This window comes from Varroa destructor, unplaced genomic scaffold, assembly GCF_002443255.2.
Source record: "Varroa destructor unplaced genomic scaffold, Vdes_3.0 BEIS01000001.1, whole genome shotgun sequence".
Taxonomy (NCBI): Eukaryota; Metazoa; Arthropoda; class Arachnida; order Mesostigmata; family Varroidae; genus Varroa; species Varroa destructor.
Window position 1 is genome coordinate 55,806,343 of NW_019211454.1, and position 22,792 is coordinate 55,829,134.

The 22,792-nt window shown below is 42.3% G+C and overlaps 2 protein-coding genes across 10 annotated transcripts in view; both read left to right on the forward strand.

The window, feature by feature from the left end:
• The window catches only part of LOC111243304 (P protein-like), a 53,709-nt gene extending 41,378 nt beyond the window's left edge, over positions 1-12,331 (forward strand). For 3 of the 9 annotated variants that reach the window (XR_015318687.1, XM_086976899.1, XM_022788650.2), the window contains one exon: positions 11,348-12,331. Coding sequence is in view for 1 of the 9 variants with exons in the window: in XM_022788650.2 (XP_022644385.1) it covers positions 11,348-11,388 (41 nt within the window). In the remaining 8 variants the exon portion in view is untranslated. Of the gene's footprint in view, positions 1-431; positions 491-8,833; positions 8,921-10,317; positions 10,607-11,347 lie in introns of all 9 variants that reach the window. The other 6 variants (XR_015318686.1, XR_015318681.1, XR_015318682.1 and 3 more) reach the window with 5 other exon arrangements.
• Positions 12,332-18,691: 6,360 nt separating this feature from the next.
• Positions 18,692-22,792, forward strand: part of LOC111243309 (fat-like cadherin-related tumor suppressor homolog) — a 420,575-nt gene continuing 416,474 nt past the window's right edge. Inside the window, exon 1 of the mRNA XM_022788656.2 lies at positions 18,692-20,527. The gene's annotated coding sequence lies outside the window, so the exon portion shown is untranslated. The remainder of the gene's footprint in view (positions 20,528-22,792) is intronic.

Genomic DNA, 22,792 nt, shown 5'->3' on the forward strand with positions numbered 1-22,792 from the left:
ATTTCTTACAACTAACGAAGTCCCTCATCTATAGAACACCTTATACGTACATGGTCCATGTCAACGTATATATATATGTCTGACACAATTAATGTGAAAAATTAACTAATAATTACTTTGTTAACTACCATTATTGTAGTGGCACAATTGTCTACCATTTTAAGAATATGATCGTCTTGTATATTATCAGATGTACAGATGGCGGCCCTTCTTCGGTATTAATGGAAACTTTGATTTGTTCGCAGTATTTCAGCTTTAACAATACTCAAGCTTTTGCTGATCGCAGAAAGACGACAGGAAAAAAAAATACCACATTTGCTTAATACATTTTACAGCGTAGTATAATCATTGATTGTAAAACAGTTATATCTGAACATTCTATTCCATGTAGATATATGGCATGCGTTTTTTTTTTCTTATCTCCCACATAGGCCGCTTGACAAAGATGAGCTTGCGACTGTCGTGAATGAAAGAGATCTTCCGATTCATGGTAAGCTGAGGACGAGAGTGTATCTACTGAAGAGCGGCATTACAAAAAACGATTAGGACGGGCTTCAGCTTGGATGAATAGGAAAAATATTGCTACAAGCCCCCTATTATCTTTATAAATAGCTATACAATGAACATTCTACATGCTTGAAAAAAGTGCATATATAAGAAACGTATCGGGACGATGTAGCTGATAAATCAAATAATATAGATCTGCAGATCACACTTTTGGACTTGACGTTAGTTTATTTATGTGTTTGAAAAATAGCGTGAGAATTTCTCCCGATCAACACTCAATGATTCCCTTATTGATTGCATCTAATGATCACAAAGAGCTTCTTGAATCTTTGGTCTATGTTGTGGTTGTCGTCGTTTTACTTAACTGCTGCACTTAAAGACTTTTTAAAATTTCCGCCTCAATTTAAAGACGGCCAAAGTATTATGCCAAAAAAAACACTTTTTGTTGGTTAATTGTACAGATAACCGATTGCACCTCTAGAAAGACCTAGCATTAGCCTTTGAGATCTACGAGCAAGATGTGATAACATAATTCGATAACTGATCAAGTGAGAATATTGAAATTATAACAGTCCTTTTGTTACTTTAACGAGCTTGAGAGAACCAACGTTAGCAGGTATCTTTGTCCAATTCAACAAGCAAAACAAGTCCTGTGGACTACTCAGTTATACACGACTATTCTCTGGAGAAAAAACTGTCCTGCTTTTCGAAATCTGTTTTTTCTTATGTCAGTACACGGTGCCTGACAAACACCACGCGTTTCATTGCAGGTCTGTTGCTTGCGAAGGTAGAGTTTGTTCGTGAACGCAACCTACTGACAAAATCTTTCAAGAACCCTGAGCGCCAAAACTTAACAACTTATTTATTCCCCTGCCGATTTTTTTTAAAGCCTGAATAGCCACTGTTTGATTGCAGTCATTGAATTTGCGTACTCTATAATAATCCACTGCCAAATACAGCGGAACAAGATGACGCGGTAATTATAAACATTTGTATAGATGAATATCATGTAGATTCGTCCTATTTCGCAATTGTAAATAATGGACACTTCCGTTCTGACGAAACAAGATAGAACAAAAGGAACTATGGGCCGGTACATTATAGCTCGAGGCTCCCGCGGAGGCCAGGTGGCGCCTGTCGCGTCCATACTGGGCACGAGCAAGAATAATTCGGGACAATGTCCATTGTTTGCGAGGGCCCTTGAATAAATGAGAACATGCATAAGAACACTACTATTAAAATTGCGTCGTATTATTCAATACGAATGGCGTCTCATAATTTGCAGAAGGGGTATTTAGCATAGTCCCTTTTCCTTGTCGCATACTAAGCGTGTCTTTTACCATAGACAATACGGGAAGCAATTTCCCAATTTGGAGGATAAAGTATAGCAGTTTCGATAATTTTTTTTGTTTTTAGACTTAGATAGACTTTTCACAATTTTTTGTAATTTTGCGAAAATTCTATACGATTAAAAACCGAACTGTGTATTTTATTTCTACTTTAAATCAGTCAGGTGTTTGAAGCAATAAATAGCGAACTTTCGTGTTGATTATCGGATCGATAATCCCCGGAGCATAGGGGATATTCTACCCGAATTTTCAGAGAAGAAGTCCAAAAGCTTAAAGTCGCGCGCGTTATATCTAACTGATCCCGTTGGATAATGGTCGATGTTTGACGCCTTCATATTGCGACTGAATGTTTGTTGGCAATGAGCATAGTCAAGAAAATTGACATTAGCTTCGTATCAGACTATTGCCTCTACCGCTAATTGCGGGCTCTATGCAATAGAGTGATACTACAGGGTCATTGTCGACGTAGAGCGACTAATTAGTCAGCATAGGAGCGGAATAGGCCACGGGCTTCTCCATCTTAACGATATCAGACCGCGTTTTTTTTCTTTTCCCCTTTATAAGTTTTCACCTCAGCAACTCCCATACATACATGTCTAAATGCTTCTATTAATTTAGTCCCCCATTTTTGTTTGAGCATGAATGCGTATCTAACATATGTCTATTCTCGCCGTATTCTATCCCTGTATTTCCCGTTTTCCCTCTAGTAACTAGCATCTCCCTAAGTCATTGATCTTTTCCGCTCTTCTCGGGGGCGCCACCTCTGTTCAATGTCTTTTCCCTTTGAATAAACGTACTCTTTTTTGTCCTCTTATTTTCCCCATTCCCTCAACGCCGTTCCATGCCGTTCGAGGCTCGTTCCTTGCTACACATTCTATCGACAACATCCAGTGAGGTGTTTTCTTTGATCATATGTTTGAAGGTCCGCGTCATTTCTCTCTCTGAAATCTTCTCTCTTTTTGAAGCATCTTCTTTGGGGAAGACGGGGAAAAGCGATTGTCCAGATACACACAGAAACGGTGGTAGAACCACGGGGCCAGTGACGTAAGACGCTCCCTATTGTTGCATGTCGAATGTTGGTCGATATATCCCTGTTGAAACGCTTTGTCGTTCTTGCTGCAAAAACCTAAATCGCCCAATCTACATTACCCATTCCTCCCCTCCGCAAGATGCGCTATTCGCCCATTGCCGGTTACCAATGGGACTTCCCTTTTTGCGTTCCGCTTGCCGCTGCGTCGTTGTTCTGAATGGTCTCAGGGGAAGAGCATACCCCAGTAGCCTGAACTGTGGTGGGGTGGCTCGCGGCCTCAGCGCGAGCACGACGGCCGTCGGAGCGGCTGTTGAACCATGCAGATAGAGGGAAAATAGGAAAAAGAGGAAAATTATGACAGGAAACGATCCGTCTTCTTAAAACGTCGCTCATTCGCTAGAATGGCTGTGCGCTCGTTCGATCTCGTAGACTCCGTTGATTGAACACACGAACGAACAGACATTGACGCGTGCACTCGAAAATCGTAATTGCTTATTTAACGGATCCATCGCTGTTTACAGCCGTCATTAGATTGACGACTTTCTCGGACAATAGAACAGGTGAGGCAAAAGTCAGTGAGTCGCACTTTGCCTTATTGTACTCGCTTCTTGGCCTAATATCTGATATGCCTAAGGAAATATGTGAGTATGTAAACGGGCGTGCACATGCACTGCTATTGAACCGGGCGAATTTTTTTAAGCAGACGTCTGTACGCTCACGTAATCCTGCAACGTAGTTGGTTTTTCTCGCTTGTATTCTCATAACGCTTGCGTTATTTCACGAATTGTAGTCTTATTAACGGGCGAAGTCTTCCGTTATCTATGCTATAGTAATGACTGTGGACGATTAGGTTCATACTTCCGGTCGGTAATTAGCGTAGCACCAGAGTAATTATAATTATACTATATTTAGAAAAACGTGACAATTTTTCTTGTTATCTAAATGGTCAAGATTAAAGGACTGTCATAGTACAGATAATAACATATATGTAATGAATGCTCCGAAATAACGTTCAAATCAAATGAATCTATAGCCTTCCTTAGAAGAAAGTAGGCATTCTCTTTTTGTCACCTTCATTTTGAGCTCTTCACCAACAGCAGCTTTTTAGGTAATGTCCGTTGGCATTGTTAAAATGCACGTATCAAACCCAGCGTTGGTGGTTTAGTCACTGATCGTCCCTTATCGCCCTCTGTCACTAGGTCGTTCATTTTCTACGGTAGACGCACCTGTACGTGTGCGCGTTTTATATACGTCTACCTTTTATGAGCAAGACAAGATCACGTTAAAGGCACTGATTTGTGACCTATGTAATTCTCGCTGTATAGTAGTTCAACATATGGGTCATATATATACACCAAGGTTATTAGCTGACGTCGACCTATCAATTTTCCCCTTAGAACGGGTTTCAATTATGGCTAATGCAAATACTGGCGACACACCGTGATTGTGCTTATGCTGTGAGAAAGCTGGCGCACTGTTAAAAAGGGGTTACAAGACAGATTGCATCTGTGATTTTGTGGGTGATATGATGAAAAGTCTTTTCAGCAGCCTATAACTTACCAGCTGTTCCCGCTCGTAGAAGCTGACTAAGGTAATCTCAACTTACGCCACTCTGGACTCCGTGGAAAGTGTTTGTACTCAATCAGATAGGCCATTTTCCCTCAGATTACACTGTCTTACTGTTTCCATCGTCTATTTGATTAAATATTTGTCCCCGTTGGTGGTAAATCGCGCTTGCATCCTCTTCTTCATTTGGACATTCAGTTAGATCAAGCAAATCAAATGGTTTTACGCTAAAATTACAAATAGTGGGATTATTATGAAATGGGCCTCTTAGGCATGGTGTTTCGGCCATTTTCTACGTCAGTTTTCGAATATTTCTTCACCACACTTGAATAGGTTATTAAATTTTAATCCTCAAGTTTATTCTTTTTTAAATTATGTAAAGAAGCTTTCGCAGTAAATTCAGCGGCCCAAAGCATCATTAACTTTCAACTCCAAACGGAACCAAAATTAAAAAAGCAGGACGCAATTCTAAAGATGTACATTACTCGGCTGGCGGAACACACTTCTCTGATGTACTAATAGGTAAGCTTAGCGAATCTAAATGACAACGTTTTTCTCACCTCATGAGCACGTTTTTATTTATTTTTTTTTTGGTTCTATGTACCGTGAACTGCTGCGACGGCACCATATCCAACTAGGTACCTCCGGCTTTTTTTTACGGTAGCTCGAGAAATAAGTAAACCATAAGGGAAAATAAAAGAGCGGTCGAGGCAGAATGCGAAAGTGCAAAAGAGGGGAACAGAAAAAGACTATCCCAGCTTGTAGTTGAAAACCACGCTTCCAGATGCTGGCAGCAGTTCTGTCACTGTCGTGCTTGTATTGCTGAAGACTCTAACATCTCTTCATGGCCCACAAAAGAAACGCCCACTGCGCGAGTAATGCCGGCCGAATTAAAAACTTCATAACGACCTACTGCGTCTGACAACTGCAAACGACTGCTCTTCAGGGGCTGAAAAACAAGTACGAAACGCTGGCGTCCACAACCCACGCTAAGCCACACTGCATAGTGTCCACGACTCGGATCAACGAACGAAGAGATGGTGTAGGGGCACGAGGATAGAATTGCTGCTCCCCTGTGGGACGATGGCTGTATAGGGTCATCGTACTTAAGGGCTATAGCGGTTGTACTAGATAGGATGAAGATCATGTTGTTTTTTTTTTTATGAGAAGCGATGACAACGCCAGCCGTTTCTGCTGGGCCGTCAACGATCTGGTGGTCGTAAGTTTAAAAACACAGCTTCTCTGTTAGATTCATCTGAACCGCTGATGACAAGCCTAGAGTTCTCAGTTCTTATGTTTTGCACAATCGTCTGTCAGTACGAGTCATCGTGAGATGATCAATGCTAATATTTTTGCGAAACTGTCGCCGTCTGCACTTTCTAACAAAGATTCTAATCGCAAATACCCTCAAAGGTCCCCAAGTATCGTGAGATTCTAATAGACATTTCATCAGATAATCTACTATAGTGCAGACTTAATACCTCCGTAGTGGTACCATGCCATAATAACACTAACGTACATTCCCAAAAAATGCAGAAAAACAGTGTCAACCGTATGGGCGATCTACTCGCCTCATTGTTTGTCTTTCGAAACCGCTCTCAGTCTGTTCAGCCTGAAAATAGTTCCGATCATAACGTCTATGTCGTTTGGAAGGATACCACAATGAAGAACCCCGAACAATTAAATCGCATCAAAGCCTCTTTCCTCCTCAAAGGAGCTCTGGGGCTACACATGGCGACCTAAAATCGCCTTCCGACTTGGCACTGCTTTCTGAAGACCTACATCATCGCTTTGAGCTCTCAGCAACGGAAGTCCTGGGGAAGCAACCTTAAAAGCTGGGGAGAAAAATTTGCGCAGATTGATGGGAATTTCTTTGCTTCGGGTGTGATGACTAACAACGGGTGAAAACAGGCGAATGACTCGCTAAACGACTTGTTTTATCGCTAACAGGCCCCAGCGCAAACTCTGTAGGAAACCGAGGGGAAACAAACTTGATGTTACTGTATTTACTTTAGACGCGAAAGAAATCGTGATAGATATCATGTCGCTTAACAAGAGCACCATATGGCACAAAGTGTTTTATGTTCTATATACTCACACTGATTTTGGGAGATTGTGTTGTGGTTTGATCTGTACGTAAAGAATGTTGGCTACAACTGACAGAGACGAATAAATAAACTTAAAATCGAATATTTACTTTAATACGAGCGTAAGAAAATTATAACTTGCAACCTAGCATAATAAATAAAGCTTCGCTTCGTTTTTTCTTCTTTTATTTTTACTTCACAAATCTAGAAAACTCGTCTTACTGGAATTGCCGACCCACTCCGCTATCAAGTCATTAAGCTTATTTCAGGCGCGGCGATAGCAGCGGCAGTAGCAGCTTTAAGATTATTTAATCTGGCTGCTTTGAAAACAGGCCCGCGGCCATGAAGCGTCTTACGCGGAGCATTCATAAGTCGATCTCGCAAGCACTTTCTCTCCTGGGAAGCTCTAGCTCTCCCATCCATCCACTGCTGTAGTTTGTAGCGGATATCCTAGAAGAAAACTGACTGTACGATGTAGAATATTTTTCTATTTTCATTTTACTTACCTGGATGCTTGGCGAATAAGCAATCTGTCGACCGCCAGGTAAGGCGGGATTTTCGTTCCCTGTTACTTTGCAACCTCTGTCGACTTCCTCTTTTATTTTTTTCTTCTTTATGCTTTGTCTTCGTTTCTCTCATCACTTAGGCTCTTCCGTTCCATTTTTGCCGCCTCTGGTCATGGACGTTTTACGTTTCACATGGCGTCTTTCGTCAGCCTGTCGCAAACCATACCATTTTGCTGTACGTCGGCGTCCCAAGCTCTCTCTCACAGGTAGTGGCAAGATCTTTGCGCCTAACTTGCAAGCCTGTCTGCCAGCTAGATCCCGTTTAGTTAAGGTAATCCCCCAACGGTGACGGATTTTTAGCCTTTTTCTAAAAGTTTCACCCTAACGTGCTTCTTTTAGTCCCTTTTCTGCGTTCCATGCACTTTTAGCGCAGGAGGAACGCAGGCAAAGAACGCAAAAAGCAGTTCTATGACTGCCAATGGTCTAGACACATTGCCGGCGTTTTGCTTAGAAAAAGCTCGCTCAAGCTTTTTCGTGGACTTCAAGTCGCTCGATTGTCGGCTTGCAGTCAGCAATCCTTGGGGAATCCAACTTCAAGCTTAAACAACGAAAGCCCAGGAACATAGCACAACGAATCCAGAAGTTAGAAGCCAGAGACCTAACGTTTAACAGAAAAAGGAAGCGGAGTGTAGCAGCATCTATCGGAGGTTCCCCTCATTGTCCGCTGTTTTGTCCACTGTGTTTTCCTTGCTGGCTGGCGTCACCAAAAATAAACGAACTTTCCTTTTGCGTTTCCCTACTCTGATTACGCAGAGCGGTAGCGAAGGACCTCAGCGGAACAGTCAGCCGGCCGGCGACAGCTGATGGGCCCGATCTAGCGCAGATCTAATCCTAAGCGGAGCCCTTTTTCCCTCTTCCCTCGTAGCTGCACTTGGTACTTCGTTGTTCGACTGTGGGCCACCAGTGAGTGATCCTAATCCCGTGGACTCGATCTTGTCGGCTACGGCGGGAAAACGGTGGAGATGGTGGCAGGGGTTGATCCTGCTAAACGTGCCACTTGCCATTGTTGTGTGTCTTGTTTCACTTCGTACAATCGCACAGACTGGGCAAGTAAGACACTTTAACAAGCCCCTTTCGGCCTTCATCCTCGCTATCTCTCTTTTATTTCCTTTCGTATATGTCGCGACGTCTGCTTTCCCCTCAGCCTCTCAAGGGTCTGCTTCATCTAAGGCAAGTCCAGCCCCGGTTGATTGGCAGTTACAAAGCAAATCCATTTGATGCAAGCCTCGAGGCTTCCTTCTTGCTTCTACTGCTACAAGAGCGGCCGGTGCGACAACTGCCGGCAACCGAAGCTAGGCGATGGAGGTTTGGCGTCGACCTAACTCCCCCATCGGGATTCATGGGTCTAAAGTCTCCACTGCTCAATGTCCCCCTAAGGACAGCCGAAGCAACAGAACAGGCTAGGGGAGTGAAGTTATGAGGGCAAGAAGTCTTTGGCACTAGTATCCTAATAATAAGCCGCGCCTTCTACCGTAGACTAAACGTTCGCGCTCCCTACTCTCGTTCGCTCCTTTCACCTGCCATCCCGCAACGTCTTCACTCTCTACGGAGAATAAATCCGGCGAGATAAATTCCGTGAAAATTCCAAAACTGCCACTTGATGATGCCATGCTATGGTATACTACTATTGTGACAGGTTCTAGATTGTAATATAGACTACTAAAATAACCAATTTTAGCATATATTAGCATCATTGATGGAGCTAAGTTCAGCATTTACTGGTTCTAGATAAACGAATTTTTGTTCGAGATCATTCCGTTTGGAACTGCTATAAGATCGACCAATTTGGTGCCTGTTCGTGAACTCCTCTAATTTGTAAGTAGTACCCGTTCAATTTCTAGTCAGTACATACTTTGGAGACTAATAATCTAAGTAGAGAATGCGTAAACCAGGTGACCAAAATGTAACAATATTTATCAGGTCTTTATAAAGTCAGATTGTCTTCTACTGGGCGGTCTAACATATTAATCGATAACCCGCAGGTAGAAATAAAAAAATCAAATAAATTCTGTCTAGGAATGTTCCATAATGAAGTGTCCCCAATCTATTATGGTCTTCAAGTGGCAACCAAAAAGAAAGTTTAATAATAGAACAAGACTACCGTTGCTGAGCTTGAGAATCATTGACTTACCGAAACGATAGTCATTTTTCAAGAATAACTTAATAGAACATTTTTGACCAAGAATATGGGTCCCGCTTGCACGGCGAATCGTCACGCAACCTATAGTTGCGAGCAGTTAATGGAACTGCCACACGTGCTCGGCACAATTCGGAGTAGAGCTACAGGATAGCTTCGGAGAGCAAAATGTCAAGCAGAAGATTGTCTAGGGTTTATAACCAAAGAAGAGTTTAAAGCCCAAGAAGTGGCTTCGCCTTTAGGGCAATACGCATCAATACATATCATTGTTGCATACCGACTAATCATCGTTGCATGGCAATCGGTCATTTCAGGAGAAAACTAATACTAAAAAAGTCGAATATGAAACCACGAAGCCTGTTTATACATAAAGCAATGAAAACAACGAGAAATCGCAATTATATAACAAATAATTTAGGAGTAGGCATTAGATTCCGTTGAAGCTCGACATTGACATAAAAAAACAGTAGTACTATAATCGTTCCTTCAAAATTCAGTAAAATTTTTTTATCTTAAATATCTCGAAGAAAATTCACCCATACGTACGAATTAAACTCCGTTCTCCAAACACGGTCAGCAAAGCACTAGAAATAAAAAGCGTATGGTCTATTCCTAAAAGAAACACTATTTTCGTGACCCTGGTGACAGATAGATCGATACAAGCACTTGCCACGTTGATAAGCAAAGTTATACCATGTTTTTAGCTCGATTCAACGACGACACTATGTATCGCAGCACAGATTACGAGATTGTTTGCCTTTTTTAGTTGATCGTGAAGGAGGTGAGATCTTAGAAATACATTGTGGTCTAAGTTTGAGTGCAAGCATAGACAAACTAGAAGCTAGTCATGTGGTAAAACACCTAATGGGGATGCCGAACGTAAAACTCGACCAGTGATGAAAACAGATGATGAGGTTTTGGTATATGCCCAGTTGGAGTCTTCAACTATAATTTAAATGAATAACCAAGAAAATATGATTGGTTATCGTTCAAAATCCGAAAATGTAAAAAAGCTGCTAGAGAAACGCGGAACGCTTGTAGTACCATCATACGTATACTATCTTCTTTCTTATAGAGGTGGGAATGGCTGTTTGTGATGCCATAAGGACTTGGAAGATATTTATGGAGCAGATGCACAACCCATCAAAAAAACGGTCTACGGTTCGAAAGATCAGAGACAGCCCGCTCTTCTAAGATCTTAAACAACCATTGACTACAACAACACTGACAGCTCTCATACAAGATCACCGCCAAGTCATCGGTTTTACCAGGGCCTATTCGGCAATCAAGCAGGAGAAATAAGATTCAATTTCCAGTTCCCTTCTCTACTGAAAAATGACATATATACACGTACACTAACCTATGTACGTGGAGCATAATAAGAATAGAAAAATCAAATTTTATACAAATGTAACGTATTTATTGCTAGCTTATATCATAGAAATACGTCAGAATTTCAATTAATTTGCAGTTGCGCAGCTTTAAGGTGACGCAGACGGATAGTTAGTTCATCGAAGCCGATCGAAGTCTTGAAGTGGCCGGCACATCGACCAGCATTCCATACTTTATTTGATGTATCGATATTTTGTGGAGCAAATAGTACTTGATGAAACGGACCTGAATCTTCTTAAACATTTTACTTGGCTGAGAAGCCTCATATGAACTATGGAGGACTTGTTAATGCCGTTCCGATTTCTTAACCTACCGACAGCGAAAACGGCAAATTCAAAGCCAAGCTAAATCTGACTAAAATCGATGTAACGAAGCTAGAAAATTACTGAAAAGTCTACGTTGCTTGTTTATTGATTCATGTTTAGGCTACAATACATCTAATTAGAAATGCTACACCAAAGTTTACGATGTCTTCTTCAGTTCTGGACCTTAAAAAAGATCCGTATGAAGAGTTAGTGAAAAAAGCTTTGAGTGTATGTAGATGGCCCTTTAACACCGTAGCACATAGACATACTCCGGTCTCATTCACGGTAACGAATGCCCTGAACCTGTCAGCTGCGAAGGAGTCTAGTTCGAATGACTTCAACTGAATTTATTAACCGATGCATAGTAAATAAGGGTCTTTATTTAATTAGATGTACATTATATTCCAGTGGCTTCGGCATCGTCAACAAGCGGAAGCAGCTCGGGATGAAGTAGCACCCGAGGCTAATGGGCAAGATAGCATAAATCTGTCGGCCGGCAACGAAAGCGCCTGTGCGGTGTCCTGGAACTCCGCTCTTCGACTCGCGATATGGAGCCTTGAGTGTGTGAAGATTACTACGAAATCCGGCAACCTATGTAGCACCAATACGTTAAGAATATATACAGCTCTCACAGCAAGAACTCAACCATTTTTTTTTTTACTATTATGAAGGAGAAGGCGTTGATTTATATTAAGTGGCATTATAAACAACAACTGCATAACGCATTCGATATAATAATCAAATAATAATAATTGTTATTATTATATACCGAAATTAGATACAAGCATTGGTTAATGTGTTCGGTTAAATGATAGTTCTGCTTAAATAGGATTTTCATGCATGATATTTTAACATGGTTCCTTTTTAAACGATTTTGTTTGTAAGGTATCAATGATGAGTTTTTTAAAGATGCTCATTGACCAAAATCGGACCAATCTACATTAAACGAGAGTCTCATAAGGTCTTTGTTTGTGGCCAGTATGATTTATTTATATACTACTAATAGGAGCATAACAGAGGCAAGCGCGGCATAACGTCGCGTCGCACAGTTGTGTTGCAGAATAAACAGCAGTCAAAGGCACACAATTAATTGGAACGGGCCGTTTTTACGTGTCTGGAGTTCTAGACATACGATAAATTTACAGGAATTATATGCTCTCATGTTTATATATTCACGCTTTTGTTTGTGCACTTCATGGACATGCGGTTCCAACGACTTCAGTTCTCTTATCAAGCAGACCAGGTCTGGTTAAGGTAACGGACGAGGCTAAGGAGAAGGATAGCGTGAGCCTGTCAAATAGTAACTGCTGCGCCTGTGTGGATTCTACCACCAACGGGGCCTCGGTCTCATAATCATATGATTAATAATACGTTGTTGTATGCCTGTCTGTATTATGTGTGTGCTTTTTGTTTTTAGAACATTATTACCATTGACTGGTTCATTTGTCTTCTAGCTTGGTTACTGCTAGAATGTCACGCTCACCCTTTCGTACTAATGTAATGTCTATTTACATAACGCATCGCATATAATAGTGTATGCAGTCTGTGTATGTATGTATGTATGTATGTGGCAGGAAACACTGCTAGTAAACACAAAATCAGCAGATAAGTGTAAACTTCAGTTGCATCAACGTATTCACCTATGTTTACTCCGTAAATACACGATATGCATATAAGAACGTACTTCTTTCATGTGCTTAGTGTTAATTAAGTGCTGCGTCAGCACTACACGTGTTCCTTATAATCGACACCAAAAGCCATGATAACAAAACAGTTCGCAACTCTATCGTAGAATAGTCCTGATACAAAAACGTTATGTGTAACAACACTTCGAAGAGGCGAAGGACGTCACGACGATACCGTTTCAATAGAGAAGGACACGAAAAAACGTACATTTTCCGTATTTATTAGTGCTCAAAAAATTATATATTTTTTTATTTAGACGCGTTACACCTCCTCCATGTCCTATCAGCCCCGGCAGTCTCGAGAACTCTCAAATTTAAGCGGCCTTCCAATGCCGATAGAAATGCTCATGATTCAATTGAATCTCAGAGTACAGCTCACGGAATGATTTTTTCAGCTGACCGCCCTAGCGCCTTCGGCTGTCGCAGTTGAAAGTCATGACCCACTATCAACTCTTTTAAGAACCAGCAAGCGTACGAAATTTTACATCGGCGTCTCGTCGTTGTCGATGCTTTGTTTGTTTTCATCGTGACTCCTGTGGAAGGCTGACGACTTCGTCGCAGTAAATGCCATGCGCTCTTTGATATTCAACTTTGAAGAGCGATGCCTTATGAGTCTATCGGCTGACTATTGATTCTTCGACACCGTTACAACAGCGTGCAGCTGCGTCACCTCCTGGACTTTTAGTCGTTCTGACGTGTCATCGACCATCACACTATCGTGATTACTCTATTCGCCGTAGCTTCTTGCGATCACACCACTTTTTTCTAGTCTTATATTGGCATTAAGCATCGTTAATTCTCGAGGCGATCTTCGCCGGTAGTTTATAGTCGTTTGCTTGGATGCCACGTTGCGAGAGGCTTTCATAAATTCAGTGCAGCTGACCTTCACTAATATACGACGAAGTAGCTGCTTCGTATCCCAATGCCCATATAACAACAGCTTTCTATAACTTTCCTCTAGCCACTGGCGTCAACTGCTGCATCAACCCCAGTTCGTTTTTCCGTTCCGGCGATTTCCACTAGGTAGCCCTATTTTAGAACCATTCCTTCGTTGATGACTAGCGCGCAGGATCTGACTAGCGTTCGACCGTCTAAAATTTAACGCCCGTGATGGTGTACTGGGAACGTGTTCGCCTACTAAACTTAGGGATATACGAGGTGGTCTAGGTTCGAAAGCGGACGACTTGTTCTGGAAGCCGCTATCCCTCTAAAGCAACGCTTAACGGCAGCGCTGGACGAAACAACTCAATACATTCATACATTGACTATCTGAAACTTGAAAAATACCCCGTTGCGAAAGCGCTTAGGAAAGGTATTTAAAGGGGATCAAACAGTACTTTAATGCGACCTCTGATCATAACGATATGTCGTAAAAATACAACAAGCCCGACTCAAAGCCAAGAGAAGTATTGCTTCTGCTTTTCCTTGTCCAATCAACTTTTATCTTTGGTTTTTTTTCGTAGTCGCATTAGCCCAATGCGAAAGGCCCTATGGGGTTAGGCTCGTCCTTTTTTATTAGTCAGAAACAACGTATCTTTCCTTTTTTTTACATCGCCCTTTTCTCTTCTCGTGTTGCCGTCGCACAGTAGCGATAACCACACCATCAAGGCGGCCACAGCCCAAGCGACCAAAGAATAATAATGATGGCAATGATTTACCGATTATAAAGTTGATGATGATAAAGGGGACCGCCACCTATGATAAGATAACACGAAAGTCTGCAGCGGCGTTCAGTACTGAGCGAACCTTGTGCTTCCTCGACGATGTCCTGTTTCGCTCTCTCCCTGAGCCCTGCTATTCTTCCTCTCTTTCTCTCGCCCATTTCTGAGATTTTGTTTCGTGTTGCTTGAATTATACTGCTATAGCGTTTTAGTATAAAATTGATTCGACAGAACGAAATATGAAGAGTGCACAGCGGGGGACTCCGTACCAAATCGACTGTACGATGATCGACATGCAGCCATTAAGGATGGGGACATATACAAGAAGACACGATGTCGTCGATAGTGATTCCCATAATAGTGAGGATAATGGCAAAAAGTCGCCTTGTTAAAAAAATATACTTGACGAATCCTTTCGGAGATGCAGCCCATGCCGACGGCTGTGTAACACAGTAACCTAATAATAGATGTATGAGTAGAAGAAGAAAAAAGGTGATGACACAGATAGTAAATTCAAATATTTAAGATTACGTGACAAAGTTGATTTTTGTTTATGGTGGCTATATATGTGTTGTTCTGGTTGCCTGGTAGAGTATGCAAATAGAATGATGATAATACTGACGATGAATAACACAGGGATCAAGAATGATAGCAATCGGAGTCGTCGTGGTGGTCTGTGTGTTAAGGTCTATGGATCCCTGCGCGGCACTTCGGCCTAACCTAACGAAGAAGCTGGAAAATAATTGTAGACACATGACGCTTTTGGTACTTCAACGCAGCGGCACGCTTTAGAAACGATTCGTGAATCATTCACTCTACGTAACCGTTTCGAACATAATAGTATAGAAATTGTGCCTATTAGTCGCAGCGGTAAAAAGTTCTGAATCAACTTATCGGCCTATTTTCAAAGTTGCCCTGTGGTTTCTTAGCGAACACTTTGGTTAGCATCAAATAGCAAATTGTTTTGCTGTGTAAGTAATTGTAATCTTAAACGCCTCGACTTTCACGTCCGGTAACGCCGTTAGGCACTCCATCGGACGGCTGGTTACCGATGTCAAACATAGTGTTCCTATCAGCCGTCTGAAAGTTAGTGGTCTGAAGTAACGCTTACCAGTTTATGTACGGACGTAAAACGCAAGAGACATTTTTAAATATCGTAATCCCTACCGATGATCTTCAAATAATAAAATTATATATGGAACCGACCCCTTAATACTTAAGACGTTGTAATATAAAGCTAAGGTATCCAGGTATTTTTTTTAATACTCATCGTTCGGATGTACGTTTATCTACACGGCGACGACTATACAATTTTCGAAAACGTGGAGTTTAGCTCTAATCAGCAGAGCAGCTGCACCGTTATACTGCCTTAGGTGCCTAAGCACCTCACAGCTATATTACTGAAGCGCTTCACTTAGAAAGTAAAAAGATCACGCTCTCCGCTGTCCTTTACTTGATGAGGCTGCCCCAAGAAGGGCACAACATGATAGCCTACATGCACAGACGTTAGGCATATGATATAAAGCCTTATTAAGCAGCGATAACGCGTAATGGCTGCTGATCACGGCGTACTCAGCATTAGAATCTGCATTTTATTATTGGAGATTGAAGATACGAGCGAGTCCGGGCACTTCTAGCCGGGCTGAAGGAACTTCAGGCTAGTCATGAAAGGACAATGTAAGGTTGGTGACCACAGTGGTCCAGCTTGGTCCATAAAACTAGGCCAGGATCAATATTCATAGTCACTTCGTCATGACACATACATGGACCCATTCTCCTACCTAGGTGCACGACAAAAAGTTCCTACGTAAAACCTTATGTAAATTATATCAGACATTATATGAAATGTTTCGAAGGCGTCACATAAAAATCCGAGCAGAGCCATATTGTCAAGGTATCGTTTTGTTCAGCCATTTTTATAACATCCTACTAAGTAATAGAATAACAAATTAGATCTAATTAGTTAGATCCAGTCTAGTTAGACCTGTCTATTTTCTTAGTAAATATACTTGCAAGTTAGCAGCGTACGTACCTAAGTGCTCGTCGTATACGTTCTTATAATACGAGTGGTCATTTACAAACCCATTACGTTAATGATCCAGCATTATGACGATGCATTTGAGCAAGGCTTTGATTATTAATATGGTCAGTGAAGCACATAAGCCACAATTACCAACCTAGAAGAGGATGTTGCAAAAGAAGGACCAGATTTATGCACTCGATTCAAAGCCTTTCTATTTAAGCGCCTCATTTGCCTAATCAGCTATTTGTGCATGTTCTAAACTCTGTTTAATACATGTATTTATGTGTAACATATACCGAAAGGGTAAATAACGTTGCCGTCCATTGAACTACTCCACGTGACTACACTTGTAGTAGCTATGTTCTGTCGACAGTTAGATTCAAAATGTTCGTTAAACCTAAGGTTCTTCGTATATATATGCATCAAAAAACCTGCTTCAGTATCGAGTATTACCACGCAGTCAGATCGGCTTTTACCAAGTCATGTACACATCTAGCTTAAATGTATCAGTGACAACAAACTTTCAGTCCTAGACAACAAAAGGCAGAATACGAGATTCAAATTGATAGCGAGTTTTTTAGGCCGGTGGTAGGACCGTAATGTTGCTTATATTACAGAAGGAACGGAACAGACGAAGGCAGAAGCGATTTGCGGTAGATTGATTCCGAACGAAAATATCAAAAGCGCCTATAACAAACCGTTACATCACATTACTTCTAGCTGACGCAACTTAATATTTAGCTAGAACGCCTATTTAAATAAATTAAACTACGTTTAATAGGTGTTCCTGAGCTGCCGCGTCTAAAGTCTACATCAGTACGAACACAATGACTTTCGATCGTGGCTATCTAATTCCGTTAACCAGCTATTTAGCTATTCGTATTGTTTTGCTAAGGATCCTTTTCATAATAAATCGAATACTCTTTTTTTAAAGTATCAAGATAATGTTTACAAGCACCACTGGGGGAAACGATGTCACTAGCGCAGTGAATCAGGATCTTGAGCTTGTCCAGCCTTTTAATAAAAGATCGTGTATACTCAATGCGTGATTTTTGAACATATTGCTTTAGCTGTAACAATTTCAACCACTGAAGTTCGTGCTACTGGACTTTTCCTTTTAGTATTGTTCAAAGGTAGGACGTTAATACCGAAGCCCCTTGCGATTGACTATGTAAAAAACATGTCCTGTAGCATATCTTGGCTACTATTTGTGTTGATCGTATTATCACCTGATAATTATCTGGCTTATATTATACGCTTGCACACTTACATTTCACTCAATGGCAATGTTTGTCGTTGGCGATATGATAGTAATAAAGTGCATATTTGACAAGGCTGAATGAAAAGGCCAAACTAGCTCTACCGTTACTACTTGCTATACAACACGTGTGAGCAAACAAATAACGATGTTGGCTCAAATATAATTGTTTACACAAAGTAGACTTGATGCACAGTTTATAATATTACATAAGATGGTGTGCAATCCAACCTACCAGCCAAATAGTAACCCAGGAACTATTATATTAAGTGAATGTCTTAATTCATCGCGTACCATTCTAACCCACAAAACGTTTCCTTCATATATTCGCTCCCTGCCAACTACTGGACGAGCTCTCACCAACGGCATCCGTATAAAGGCATTTATTGAATCGAGGAACAATGTCCTTTTCCGTAGGTCTATTCCAATGATCTATCACAACAAGGCTTTTCATCAGCCGTCTTGAGGGATCATGACGTACTTTTATGTCTAACTAACTACGCCTGCACACATATACGCAGATATGTGTGTGCATGTATGTCTGTGAACGTCTGTATGTACAGCATATGTAGATCAACCACACACTTAGTGTGGCCGCTATAAACCACCCAATGTCATTTTGAGTCCTGTCAATTTAGTTTGCTGCTGTATGCCTCAACCGCTGTCCGTACGGCTATACTAGCTGAGCATGACGCCTGTGTGGGTGTGAGCAGCAACCCGGGCCTTTGAGGGGGGAGGAAGGGGGGGGGGGGGTAGTACTCAGCTAGGCGGCCCCGGTTCGACCTCGGCTAGCTCCGGGCTCTTACTGGAGCTGGTGAAGAGACGGAGATGGAACGGTAGGAATGTTTCCCCGCACGTGTAGACAGAGAGAGGGAGAGAGCGAAAGAAAATGGCGAATTGGAGGGATTAGGCTTCAGGGGTTTAGGGGTGGAGGAAAGAGCGAACGGAGACGGGAATGGGAAGCACGCGCTGGCAGCTCTCGCTGCTGCTGCCGCTTTGGCTCATTGGTTCGTCTACAATCTCATAAACTTACCCATTCAGTCCATGCCCTTTCCCAGTCCAAGCGCACTTTCCCAGCGGGCCGCCGGTGCTGCCCTCTGGTCGCGCCGGGTGGCAACATGCGCCGGACGAGCAGACTGAAGCCAGTACCCTTGAAGGTTTGAAGGGTTCAGCGTGTCGGTGTTAGGTCAGTTGGCGATTGTGTTGCCTTTTCTCCAGTTTTGCCACAGTCAAATGCTGTCTTTCCTACTGATATCGTTGCTAGTGCCAACGTATGGGTCGGCAGGGGCCTGTCACGAGCCCGCCCCGTCTGTGCGCGATTGTTTTGCCATTCATTGCAGCGCCTTGTCAACATCGCGTCGTGCACTGTCCGGGCACAATTTTACGCCAGCAACAAAAAAACACTGCTGAAGATACCGCAGCGCACGTTATTGGCCGGTCACTAGCTATGATGACGTCGATTAGGACAACTGAATAAGATGATGACCGGCGGCCGAAACGGAAAAATAACAACATAACCAGAATGTTCATTGTAAAAAGGAAAGCAGAACGGCTACCTTTGACAACTACCGGCGTCAACAAGGATTACGAATTGAGTGTAATGTGCAACGTGTACTTCATCGTGCTGCAATCATACAAAAGCACGACCAATGTGCATAATTAGGTAGCCAACTACAGAGGCCTACAGGGGCGTATACGGAACAAAAGAAGAACATAACGAAAACGCTCGTCTGAGCACATAGACGTAAGCAATATCCATCTATCTATATATATATATATATATATATATATATATATATATATATATATACAAAGGTAGAAAGGTAAAAATTTCTTAAACGGCACGTGTATGACGCTTTAGGATATACGTGCATACGTGAAGAGTGTGTGCGTGAAAGCAAAATTAATAAAACGTGGAAGTATCAACCTCGAATCCTTTGGATTTATGTCCTCCTTCGCACTGCCGGATCGTGGCGTTTTTGTGGATTTTATAAGCTAGATAACATCGAATTCTATTTCTTGCCGCTGTGGTTGAAATATTTGCGTAGAACATTTTGAGCTCAACGTGTATGAATTCGTATGGCAATAATAAAGAAAGAAAGATAAGCAAAAAGTAAAAGTGGAATACAATGATTTACCGATGATCTCGCGTGACTAGTAAATCGTCACTAAATTGACCAGCAACCGCAATAAGCATTAACATCTGTATCATTAATGCTAACGACTGGGCTGACCTCCAACTAAAATATATAGTCTGCAATACGAGCGGGAGGGGGCATTCTTATGATTCAGCAGGAAAATGAAGACACACTCGTACATAAGAATGGCATTAACGGCTGTCTTATAATCATTCCGATGATAGTGTAAATGGTGCTAGCCAGGGGTCGCAGTTCGCCGAAAAAATAAGGCACTTCATATCCGCTTCTTACATCGATCTATTGTCTATGTGCTGTGGAGCGTACCATTGCGAAATTGTCTAAACGCCAGCTGCCTATACTCTACCGTTAAGGTGGGTGACTTATCGACCGTACGAGCGCCAATACGAACCAACCGACGTATCCAGCAGTCCGTAAGCGATATTCGACTTGACCATCGCATCTTCCTTCTGCGGTTTGTTTTTGTACATGTTTCCCCCGGAAAAGCCTTCCTTATCCCAATCTACCTATTTGCCATTGGAATATGTGAACTGCTAATCTCCGTTACCTGTTTGGTTCATTCAACATCTATATAGAAACACATAGTAGAGAACCAGAGCCAAAAGGAAAAATAGAGCTAACAAAAGCGTAGTTGCTGTTATTTGTTGGTGTTCAAAGAGGAATCATCGACTCGGGTGCTGGGTGTGTGTATCTGTGCGTTATGATACTATGTGTTTATCTTTGTTGTCGTTGTTGTATTCTTGATGACCGCGCCATTAACACAAGTTACTGTAACCACCGTAACAACAGCTGCAACGAAAAAAAGGTAAGTTTTTTGAAGTCAAAAGTGATAAGTACTAGAAAAATCGCCGCACGGTACGAGTTCATCCTCATGCGTGGCTTCGTTCTCCCATTCCATCAATTATGTAGTGTGTGCACTAAGTGTTGTCGTGCGGTACACACATGCATTGGGCCCATGCTTGCCAATGCTGTTGGCTCTATAGCCATTACGGCTTCAGTGACTTTTGAACATGGCAAACAGTCATGTTCGGAGCGTGCGCAGAAAGGCCGGATAGGTCGAGTGGACCTGACAGCAGCAGCACTAAGCTAATAGTATTTTGCGGATGAACGACCGGTCGACAAAAGGCCCGCATGTATATGCCTCTCGTATATAGATACATATACAAGAGACGAGGACTATAACGATAGCGAATAATACGTACGAGGCAAAGGGGACGGTGCTGGTGCGTAAGCTGATGCAGCGATCAGCATCAGCAGTAGGATTGTATAGCGCAGTCCGTAGCTTTGGCACCAGTCTTCCACTTCCACCCGACCAGATCGACGTGTTCATAAGGATGCACGAAAGGAACGAATAGGAAACATAGGAAAGTGGGAAACAGGACCGTCATAGCTGAAGCAACTAGAGAGCAAAGCCAAGGAAGGTTCGCCTCAGTGAAAAGCGCAAGACCGTAGGTATAACCTTGCTTCAACCATAGCGATACTGGGAAACCTCGTTCCACGATCAGAAATAATTATCGTACTTGCTAAGATACGTGCAGCACTATTCACACACTGACGCCCATATGACGAGCTCAGTAAGATGCCGCACGTTTCGGTTGTGTAAAGAATTTTATATTGTGTATATGCACTAGTAATATTTGATGGCATATTCGACAGTATAGGAAGAGTAAATTGTTATACGTTCATCCACTATGGAGGCTGTTCAGAACATGTACACAACGGTTGTTTTACGCCCTGTGTAGCCATTAGCTATTCATAGATAAAGGCAGAGGAAGTGTATTCTTAACGAGCCCATGTGCGACAAAAAATGTCATCCAGAAATACACCGGAATAACAAAAACGTTAAATGACGCATAATTCTAATGACCCTTCACAGCCTGGTCGTCTGTGATTTCTGTCCAATGCCGCCCTTGCTCCGGTAGAGTGAAAACAGCCGAATTAACGCTAGTCTTTGCCCCTCGCAGCAGCAGTAGTAGTGAGAAAAATCCTCATCAAATGACGTTGTCGTAATGCGCGCCAACGGTGCCGACTACGTATCATGGTTGATGCTCTGCGCTGATACTGATAGCCATTGTCGACGGGGTCGTGTTATTCTGGGTATCAAAACTGATATACAGCGTCGTTATATCAGTTTAGATCGGGAAGTCTACAAGTACGTAGAGACAATTGCTCTGCTTTCAGCGAAAAATGAAAATCTTCAAATAGTTAGTACCGTTTCACGAAAGAGACAGACGGCGACGTGCAGGTGGCACAGAAAGCGCAGCATCAGTGGCCTTTGCAAGACCCGATGAGTGCCCATGGGACATCGGCACAGCAACCGTAGTCAGAACGTTTACACGCCGACACGATGTATCAGACATCGATGTGGCTTACTTAAAACATCATCTATGTTTTTCTATCTAGAGAATCATGCTATGAAAGCCAAGCTAAAAACGCGTAGATACTACGCTCCATGTTAGCATAAGGCTATGGCGATTGAATAATACGTTCACATATTGGTCAATGAAATACCTACATAATAAAATATAGTTATTCGCTGACATCAGCCATCGATTCAGCGCCCTTTCAGGTAGACAGAGACGCACCTACATCTCCGAATGCACTCCTCTACAGTGGCCTATCTACACGAAGCCGCCCTTACTGTCGCAGTAATTGAGATAAGAGATTGCAACGGGGCGAGCAGAGCAGCGGTTGCGTATGGATGTGTGTGTGTGTATAGTCGTATATGCCGTGCCCATGATTGGAGACCACACGAGACCAAGAGTGGCGAAACGCTTGACCCCACTTTCGTCCTCCTATTGCGTCGTGAAGCCCTTTGCGCTCACTTCTATCATCTTTATTACCGGAAGCCCTCAATTCGCTAGATGTCTATTTGCTGGGTCCTTCCCTCTTTCCTATTCCAGCATTCGGTCGGTATTTACCCTAGAGCTGAGTGGGGCTACTAGGCTGTATTTAGGGCTGAAATCGAAATTTATATTTATATATCGAAGTGAGATGTTTTTTATTGGCTCACACTCATCTACTCAAATGAATGCCTAGTTTCCTCGGGAGAAACGGATCAGTACAAAAG